This window comes from Callionymus lyra, chromosome 10 (assembly GCF_982586985.1).
Source record: "Callionymus lyra chromosome 10, fCalLyr1.hap1.1, whole genome shotgun sequence".
Taxonomy (NCBI): domain Eukaryota; kingdom Metazoa; phylum Chordata; class Actinopteri; order Syngnathiformes; family Callionymidae; genus Callionymus; species Callionymus lyra.
The window spans coordinates 7,261,103-7,272,298 of record NC_141827.1 but is presented as its reverse complement, the minus strand read 5'-3'; the positions used below and the strand labels follow the sequence as shown (position 1 = coordinate 7,272,298).

Here is an 11,196-nt window from a genome sequence, read left to right as displayed (position 1 = left end):
GACGGTGACACTGTTCTTCACTCTTTCTCACTCTCTGGCTCACTCTCTTCACCCCTCTTGTATTACCTCTCTTCCTCACTCTCTCCCTCACTCTCTTCCTCGCTCCCAAGTAGTCAAAGATTGACAGCTCTCTCCATGTTGACAAAACATTTCACGCTGGTTGACTTGCAATTTCACCAAGGTCACACTTTCTCACCCTAAGGTGTGTGTGTGTGTGTGTGGCGTTCAGGGACAGTGTGGACAAACATACCCTGTGTTGGTGATGACAGCCTTCTTCAGGTGCACGTAGTTCACTGGAAACACTCCCTGCAGACAGTAGAGTTATAGAGCAGGAACGACATTTGTGTGAACAAAAACACACAACGTTCACACAGAGCCTGTTAACAGCGACACACACTGGTAGTCATTGAAACAACAGTCTCGTGAGTGACCAACAACAGTCCAGAGAACACAACATGGATTTGAGTTTCACTCCATAGTCACATGTGAGTCGGTCATAATCGACTCAGTCAAATTTGAGTCAGTCAGAAGAGTTAGATTTGAGTGTCGGCCAGTCTGAGGAGACTCAGTCAGAAACAAGACACTTAGAAGTGAGTCAGTCAGAAGAGAGTCAGTCATAAATGAGTCAGTCAAATGTGAGTCATTCAGAAGAGTCAATCAGATATCACTCAGTCAGAAGTGATATCAGTCAGTCAAAGTCAGTCAGAAGAGTCATTCAGATGTCAGTCAGTCAGAAGTGATTCAGTCAGAAGCAAGTAATTTAAAAGAGTCAATCAGATGTGAGTCATTTAAAAGAGTCAATCAGATGTGAGTCAGTCAGCAGTGGAGCGAGCGAGTGCAGCTGATAAAGACAAATATAAGAGCTTGAATAATTCAGCGGCTGCAGCTCGTCTGTTGGACTCGTCTTGTCTGAGAGCACTTTAGTCGTCAGGACTCTGACGTCTCTGAGTCTCGACGTGGAGTCGCTGGTTCTGACCACGTGAATAATTTATGAGTCTTTATCGTCTGTCTTCATCTTTTCTGGCATCTGCTCCTCATCCTCACCACAGCTGACTCTACACTACCTTCATCATCATCATCATCATCACCACAGCTGACTCTTCACTACCTTCATCATCATCATCATCATCACCACAGCTGACTCTTCACTACCTTCATCATCATCATCATCATCACCACAGCTGACTCTTCACTACCTTCCTCATCATCATCATCTTCATCATCATCATCATCTTCATCATCATCTTCATCATCATCCTCACCACAGCTGACTCTTCACTACCTTCATCATCATCATCATCTTCATCATCATCATCATCTTCATCATCATCTTCATCATCATCCTCACCACAGCTGACTCTTCACTACCTTCATCATCATCATCATCTTCATCATCATCATCATCTTCATCATCATCCTCACCACAGCTGACTCTTCACTACCTTCATCATCATCATCATCATCCTCACCACAGCTGACTCTTCACTATCATCATCATCATCATCATCATTATCCTCACCACAGCTGACTCTTCACTACCTTCATCATCATCATCATCACCACAGCTGACTCTTCACTACCTTCATCATCATCATCACCACAGCTGACTCTTCACTACCTTCATCATCATCATCATCATCATCATCCTCACCACAGCTGACTCTTCACTACCTTTATCATCATCATCATCATCACCACAGATGTCTCTTCACTACCTTCATCATCATCATCATCACCACAGCTGACTCTTCACTACCTTCATCATCATCATCATCATCATCCTCACCACAGATGTCTCTTCACTACCTTCATCATCGTCATCATCACCACAGCTGACTCTTCACTACCTTCATCATCATCATCATCATCATCATCATCATCATCATCATCACCACCACAGCTGACTCTTCACTACCTTCATCATCATCATCATCCTCACCACTTCACTACCTTCATCATCATTATCATCCTCACCACATCTGACTCTTCCCTTCCTCATCATCATCATCATCATCATCATCCTCACCACAGCTGACTCTTCACTACCTTCATCATCATCATCATCATCCTCACCACATCTGACTCTTCCCTTCCTCATCATCATCATCATCATCCTCACCACAGCTGACTCTTCACTACCTTCATCATCATCATCACCACAGCTGACTCTTCACTACCTTCATCATCATCATCATCACCACCACAGCTGACTCTTCACTACCTTCATCATCATCATCATCCTCACCACTTCACTACCTTCATCATCATTATCATCCTCACCACTTCACTACCTTCATCATCATTATCATCCTCACCACATCTGACTCTTCCTTTCCTCATCATCATCATCATCATCATCATCATCATCATCATCATCACCACAGATGACTCTTCACTACCTTCCTCATCATCATCCAGACCACGGCAGCTGTTAGCATCTTAGCACTGTTAGCATGTAACCTCTGGACAAGGTGTGTGTGTTTGTGTGTGAGAGAGGGAAATAAACCAGAACTAGAACAGGTGAGTTTTTTATAAGCTGACTAAGTAAAGACACTAGAATTTGGTTGAGAGAAGATTTGATGTTGGTTATCCCACCATCCTCTTCCTCCCCCTTCCTGCTCACCCCTGGCCTTTAATGTGGACTAAAAGCTTCTTGGATGAGAGAAATGGTCCAACACAAAAGACTCAAAACTCTCAAGTGCATTTGGCTTCTGGTCACGGCTGCTGGTCCCACAAGAGTGGAGGGAGAGTGGGTCGGACCCGGGAAGGAGGTAAACAACTGAAGCGAAGCTGTTAAACAGGAACACAACTCCTGTGTTGTTATCAGTGTTATCTTGATCTTTAAAGTATATACTTTTTTGAGTATTGTTTTGATTGTTTTAGCGCTTTGTGACCCTGGTCTGGAAAAGCGCTATATAAATAAATATTACTTACTTACTTACTTACACCAGGTCATGTGACCTCCTAACTGATTCTGTGTTCCTTATCTGTGTGTGATTGTGTTCAAGTGTTTGTCTGTGTATGTGTTTGTCTTTTTGTTTGTGTGTGCATGTTTTTCCGTGTGACTTTGTGTGTATGAAGAAGTGTGCGTTCGAGTGTGTGTCTGCATGTGTTTCAAAGTGTGTATTTTAAGTGTATCAGTGTGTGTATGAATATTTGAGTGAGTGTTCAAGTGTGTATTTATTTGTGTGCAGGTGTGTATTTTTTAGTGTATACGTATGTGAGTAAGTGTTCGAGAAAAGATGTGTGTGTTGGTATTTCCTAGAGTGTTTAGTGTGTCTATGTTCGTGTGTGTCTATTTGTGTGTAGCTGTGTGTGTATCCGAGTGTGTGCACGTGTGAAGTTGTGAGTATGTGTATGCTCATGTGAATTTGAGAGTTTTCCAATGCATTTATGTGAGTGTAATAGTGTGTGTATCTGAGTGTAATAGTGTATATTTGTGAGTGTGTTTACGTGAGTGTGCAAGTGTGTTATTGACCTTGGCATTGGGTCTCCTGGTTGAGAATCCTCGGAACCATCCTGAGAAACATAGGTTCAGATATGTAAGTGAAAATTATAACTTATTCAACCATGAACGTGTGTGTGTGACAGAATCACCAGGTGTGTGTGTCGATGGTCATGTGACTCACCTTCACACTTCTCCAGTATCTGAACCGTCTCCCCAACCTCCAGACACAGACTCTGACTGACGCTGCTGCGGAAGCTGCAGATGACTGTGGAGAGAACAGAGTCAGACAGGATGAAGGACCAGAGAGGATGTCAGGGAGAGGTTCTGGTTCTGGTTCTAGACCTCACTACTACGAGAGCACCAGCACCTATGATTAACAAACACACAACCATTTCTTGCATAGACACTCACCATCACCCAGACCACTGTGTGTGTGTGTGTGTGTGTGTGTGTGTGTGTGTGTGTGTGTGTGTGTGTGTGTGTGTGTGTGTGTGTGTGTGTGTGTGTGTGTGTGTGTGTGTGTGTGTGTGTGTGTGTGTGTGTGTGTGTGTGTGTGTGTGTGTGTGTGTGTGTGTGTGTGTGTGTGTGTGTGTGTCTACTGCGGTGAATGAAGACCACATGCAGTGGATCTGCAACATTCATCACTTTCTACTGTGAAACCACAACTCGACCAACGTGACAACACACACTTGAGTTCACTCTGAGCTGTCAGGTCTCTACCGCACCATGTGACCCACGGGTCAATCATCACACCAACTATGACACACACACACGTTTTAAGAACAGCTTTATCATTGAGAGAACACTCTGGTGTGTGATTGAATTAATGAGTATGTGTGTGTGTGTGTGTGCGTGCGTGTGTGTGTCAGTAGGACGTGTGATGTTACTTCCTATTCTGGGTGGCTCAGATGTCTCCTCTCATGCAGAAACATCTGCCCTCCGGCTGAGACAGGCCCTTCGTCTTCATCATCCTCATCATTAACCATTTATTCACTATACATGAGGGAGAGAGAGAGACATCCCAGCTCACCAGGAGCTCACGTGGACCTTGACAGATCTGCCCCAGACCTGATCCAGCCCAGAAACAGAATGAAGCAGGTGAGATCTTCAGGAGCAAAACCAGAGCCAGCAGAGGGCGCTGTGAGGTCGCTTTGTCCTCCGTCAACAACAGGGATTAGCTGAGATTATTGTGGATTAACGAGCACAAATTTGAAAGGACTGAATCCCAAAAAGCACAAACCACATGAGGTGGTGGCAAAAAGGGGGCGCCAGTGAGCTCTGGACCTTCTCACTACGAACAGGAGGAAGAGGAGGAAGAGCAGGAGGAGGAAGAGCAGGAGAGAGCGACGGAGCTCGTCGACCCCCCGAGTCCTCCGACTTAATCAGATCAACTTAGTGACCTGGATAAACTCCAACACACTCACCCAGTGATGTGAGAGTGTAACGGTGTGTGTGAAGTGTGTAACTCTGCATTTGTTTGTGTGTGTGTGTGTGTGTGTGTGCATATGCTTAATGTGTCTGTGTGTGTGTGTAATTTAGGAACAGTTTCCTGGACTACTGTCTTGCTCATGGGTAAATTTGAAACGTCTGGTTGGAATCTTGGAGATGAACCCTTCATTAGCTTCTGGTTCCGGGGCGTCCTAGTGAAGAAGCTTCATCGACAGCAGACGTCCACGAAGACTGCACAGCATGTTGAAGACTGATGGAGGAGAGGCAGAGAAGTGAAGGAGAGATGATGGAGTGATGAAGGAGAGGTGGAGGACTGATGGAGGAGAGGCAGAGAAGTGATGAAGGAGAGATGATGGAGTGATGAAGGAGAGATGATGGAGTGATGAGGGAGAGGCAGAGAAGTGAAAGAGAGATGAGGGAGTGATTAAGGCCAGGTGGAGGACTGATGAAGGAGAGGTGGATAAGTGATGAAGGAGAGATTATGGAGTGATGAAGGAGAGGCAGAGAAGTGAAGGAGAGATGAGGGAGTGATGAAGGAGAGATGATGGAGTGATGAAGGAGAGGTGGAGGACTGATAAAGGAGAGGCAGAGAAGTGATGAAGGAGAGATGATAGAGTGATGAAGGAGAGATGATGGAGTAATGAAGGAGAGGCAGAGAAGTGAAAGAGAGATGATGGAGTGATTAAGGAGAGGCAGAGAATTGAAGGAGAGATGATGGAGTGATTGAGGAGAGGCAGAGAAGTGAAGGAGAGATGAGGGAGTGATGAAGGAGAGGCAGAGAAGTGAAGGAGAGATGAGGGAGTGATGAAGGAGAGGCAGAGAAGTGAAGGAGAGATTATGGAGTGATGAAGGAGAGATGATGGAGTGATGAAGGAGAGGTTAAGGACTGATGAAGGAGAGGTGGAGTAGTGATATAGGAGAGGTGGATAAGTGATGAAGGAGAGATGATGGAATGATGAAGGAGAGGCAGAGAAGTGAAGGAGAGATGATGGAGTGATGAAGGAGAGGCAGAGAAGTGAAGGAGAGATGATGGAGTGATTAAGGAGAGGTGGAGGACTGATGAAGTAGAGGTGGAGTAGTCATGAAGGAGGGGTGGATAAGTGATGAAGGAGAGATGATTGAGGGATGAAGGAGAGGCAGAGAAGTGAAGGAGAGATGATGGGGTGATGAAGGACAGGTTAAGGACTGATGAAGGAGAGGTGGAGTAGTCATGAAGGAGATGTGGATAAGTGATGAAGGAGAGATGATGGAGTGATGAAGGAAAGGCAGAGAAGTGAAGGAGAGATGATTGAGTGATTAAGGAGAGATAAAGTAAAGGTGGAGGGGTGATGAAGGGGAGATGGAGGAGTGATGAAGGAGATGTGAAGAAATGATGAAGGAGAGGTGAAGAAATGATGAAGGAGAGGTGAAGAAGGGATGAAGGAGAGTTGGAGGAGTGATGAAGGAGAGATGATGGAGTGATAAAGGAGAGATGAAGGACATGTGGAGGAGAGTCAAAAGAGTGATTAAAGAGAGGAGATGGAGTAATATAGGACTGATTAAAGAAGGATGAGGGAGTGATGAAGGGGAATGGAAGAGTGATGAAGGGGAATGAAAGAGTGATGAAGGAGAGGTAATTAGGGACGATGAAGAGATGAAGGAGAGATGAAAGCATGTTGATGATGTCATCACCTGATCACTCTGATGTCTCTCTAAGAACAACAACTGCTACACAAGCCTGTGTGAGGTTTGTGTGCGAGTGTGTCCACTTGTCATGATGGCTGCACACATGTAACTCCCCTCCCCCAGGACACACACACACACACACACGCACACACACACACGCACACGCACACACGCACACTATACGTAAGATCAACAATGTGGGACAGATCATCCAGATGTTTGTTTCTACTTCCTGATGTGCGAGTGTTTGTGTGTATTTGTGTGTAGCAAACTGCACTCTACAGTTAGTTCATCCATGCATACTTAAGTGTGTGTACAAGTGCTTCAGTGAAAATGTAATTCCTAAGTGTGTGTGTGTGCATGTGTGTTTGTGTGTGTGTGCATGTGTGTGCATGTGTGTGCATGTGTGTGTGTGTGTGTGTGTGCATGTGTGTGTGTGTGTGCATGTGTGTGTGTGTGTGTGTGTAGTAACACTAACAGTGCTCTAGTCCAGATGGCTTGGATCTAGTTCCTGTTCAGAAAGTGGAGCACTGGGCTAAGCCTCCATTATAGTGGCTTAAAACACACCAATCACCCACCAGTCTGTGAGTGTGTGTGCGTGAGTGTGTGTCTGTGTGTGTTTCTGTGAGTGTGTCTGTGTGTGTGTCTGTGCCTTTGCTTGTGTGTCTGTGTACATGTGGCTTCATGTGTGCATTTCTGTGCGTGTGTCTGTGTGTGGATCTGTGAGTGTGGTTGTGTTTGTGTAAGTGTGTGTGGCTGTATGTGTATGTTTCTGTGTGTGAGTGTCCGTGTGTGTGTGTGTGTGTGCATGTGTGTGTGTGTGTGTACATCTGTGTGCGTGTGTCTGTGTGTGTCTCTCTATGTATGTTTCAGGAGGTGTGTCTGTCCGTGTGTGTGTGTATGGTTCAATGTGTGTATGGGTGTGTGTGGGTGTGTGTGTGTGTGTGTGTTAATGTTTGTGTGTGTGTGTGTCTGAATTATGACAAACAAAAACAAAGACCCACAACTCTAGGGCTCCTCAGATGAACAACTTATTGTTTGAGTGACGCCTGTTGTCATGACGACAATGGCAGCATCACCATAACACCATCAAAACCTCTGCAAGAAACTCGGAGACGAGACGACAGAACCACCAGAACCAGAACCAGAACAAGAGTTTCTGTGTGACAGACAAAGTGTCCAAGAGCTGGTTCTGATGGTTGATGATGTTGAGCATGAGCTCAGTCAGTCGTCCAGACTGAGAGACTCGGACTAGAGCATCACCACAAAGTAAGCTGCCAGTGCAGGCGGTGTTGACTGTGTGTGTGTGTGTGTGTGCGTGTGTGTATGTGTGTGCAAGTGTGTGTGTGTGTGTGTGTGTCTCAAAGCTCCATTGATTCTGTTCAATGGTGGTTTTCTCTGTAGCGACTTGTCAGCAGTGTGACGCCTCCGAGTGTGTTTGTATGCAGAGTCACGTCTACCACAGACACACAAACTCACACATCCTGATGACGGAGTGAAATAACACAAGTGAAAAGATTACACAACATTAAAACACAACTATAGAGACAGAGACACCACAGTGGTGGGAAAATCCACGAGTGTAGTAACACAAACACATGTGCAGTAACACAAATACACACCTAGTAACACAGACACAAGTGTAGCCACACAAATAAACGTCTAGTAACAGAAACACAACTGAAGTAACACAAATTCAAGTGTAGCAACACAACCGCAACTTTAATAACTAAAACACAACTGAAGTGAAACAAAAAACAACGGAAGTAACACAAACCATTTTTGTAATAACACTTACATGTCTAGTAACACAAACACAACTGACATAAAAGAAGAAAAAAAAACACATTTAGTTGCACCAACACAACAACTGTAGTACCACTAACACAACTGTAGTAACACAAACATAGCATAGAAACAAAAACAAGACTAAAGTAACACAAAGACAACTGCAATAACATCAACACACCAGTGGTGATACAAAGACATCTGTGTAATGTTGTGTGTCAGCATTGGGGAGGACTTGTTGTACACTTATAGAGAGCTGAGCTGCCACCAGAGGGCGCCACAAAAGACTGACTCCTACTGTAGACCACCACATGACCTACATGACTGACACCAATGACCACCTCATGACTTCTTCATTAGACCACCTAATTACCTAAATGACTCCTGAAGTAGACAACCTGATGATTCTAGATAACTTCAATAATATAATTCCACATGACTCCTACAGTAGACCACCTCATGAACTACATGACTCCGACAGTAGACCACCTCATGACCTACCTGACTCCTACAGTAGACCACATCATGACCTACATGACTCCTTCAGTAGACCACATCATGACCTACACGACTCCTACAGTAGACCACATCATGACTTACATGACTCCTTCAGTAGACCACATCATGACCTACACGACTCCTATAGTATACCACCTATTGACCTACATGACTCCGACAGTAGAACAGCTCATGACCTACATGACTCCGACAGTAGACCACCTCATGACCTACATGACTCCTACAGTAGACCATCTCATGACCTACATGACTCCGACAGTAGACCACCTCTTGTCCTACACGACTCCTATAGTAGACCACCTCATTACCTACACGACTTCTATAGTAGACCACCTCATGACCTACATGACTCCTACAGTAGACCACCTCATGACCTACATGACTCCTACAGTAGACCACCTCATGACCTACATGACTCCTTCAGAAGACCACATCATGACCTACACGACTCCTACAGTAGACCACATCATGACCTACATGACTCCTTCAGTAGACCACATCATGACCTACACGACTCCTATAGTAGACAACCTAATGACCTACATGACTCCGACAGCAGACCAGCTCATGACCTACATGACTCCGACAGTAGACCACCTCATGACCTACATGACTCCTACAGTAGACCATCTCATGACCTACATGACTCCGACAGTAGACCACCTCTTGTCCTACACGACTCCTATAGTAGACCACCTCATTACCTACACGACTTCTATAGTAGACCACCTCATGACCTACATGACTCCTACAGTAGACCACCTCATGACCTACATGACTCCTTCAGTAGACCACATCATGACCTACACGACTCCTACAGTAGACCACATCATGACCTACATGACTCCTACAGTAGACCACATCATGACCTACACGACTCCTATAGTATACCACCTAATAACCTACATGACTCCGACAGTAGACCAGCTCATGACCTACATGACTCCGACAGTAGACCACCTCATGACCTACATGACTCCTACAGTAGACCATCTCATGACCTACATGACTCCGACAGTAGACCACCTCTTGTCCTACACGACTCCTATAGTAGACCACCTCATTACCTACACGACTTCTATAGTAGACCACCTCATGACCTACATGACTCCTACAGTAGACCACCTCATGACCTACATGACTCCTACAGTAGACCACCTCATGACCTACATGACTCCTTCAGTAGACCACCTTATGACCTACAAGACTCCTTCAGTAGACCACATCATGACCTACAAGACTCCTACAGTAGACCACTTTATGACCTACACGACTCCTATAGTATACCACCTCATGACCTACATGACTCCTACAGTAGACCAGCTCATGACCTACATGACTCCTACAGTAGACCAGCTCATGACCTACATGACTCCTACAGTAGACCAGCTCATGACCTACATGACTCCTACAGTAGACCACCTGATGACCTACATGACTCCTACAGTAGACCACCTCATGACCTACATGACTCCTACAATAGACCACCTCATGACCTACATGACTCCGACAGTATACCAGCTCATGACCTACATGACTCCTACAGTAGACCACCTCATGACCTACATGACTTCTACAGTAGACCACCTCATGACCTACATGACTCCGACAGTAGACCACCTCTTGTCCTACACGACTCCTATAGTACACCACCTAATGACCTACATGACTCCGACAGTAGACTACCTCTTGTCCTACACGACTCCTATAGTAGACCACCTCATGACCTACATGACTTCTATACTAGACCACCTCATGACCTACATGACTCATACAGTAGACCTCCTCATGACCTACATGACTCCTTCAGTAGACCACCTCATGACCTACATGACTCCTACAGTAGACCACCTCATGACCTACATGACTCCTACAGTAGACCACATCATGACCTACATGACTCCGACTGTAGACCACCTCATGACCTACATGACTCCTACAGTAGACCACCTAATGACCTATACCACTCCTTTAGTAGACCACCTCATGACCTACACGACTCCTGTAGTAGACCACCTAATGACCTACATGAGTCCGACAGTAGACCAACTCAGGACCTACATGACTCCTACAGTAGACCACCTCATGACCTACACGACTCCGACAGTAGACCACCTCTTGTCCTACATGACTCCTATAGTAGACCACCTTATGACCTATACCACTCCTATAGTAGACCAATTAATGACCTACATGACTCCTATAGTAGACCAGCTCATGACCTACATGACTCCTACAGTAGACCAGCTCATGACCTACATGACTCTTACAGTAGACCACCTGATGACCTACATGACTCCTACAGTAGACCACCTCATGACCTACAT

General features: G+C 45.3%; 1 protein-coding gene across 2 annotated transcripts in view; it reads right to left on the bottom strand.

Moving 5' to 3' along the window:
• LOC148070079 (dedicator of cytokinesis protein 3-like) overlaps nucleotides 1-11,196 on the bottom strand; it is a 39,075-nt gene that overhangs the window by 25,962 nt on the left and 1,917 nt on the right. For both annotated transcript variants that reach the window (XM_087801640.1, XM_087801639.1), the window contains exons 2-4: nucleotides 3,630-3,713; nucleotides 3,479-3,519; nucleotides 251-306 (exon numbers count right to left, since the gene is read on the bottom strand). In XM_087801640.1, the coding sequence (XP_087657766.1) occupies nucleotides 251-306; nucleotides 3,479-3,519; nucleotides 3,630-3,713 (181 nt within the window). The remainder of the gene's footprint in view (nucleotides 1-250; nucleotides 307-3,478; nucleotides 3,520-3,629; nucleotides 3,714-11,196) is intronic.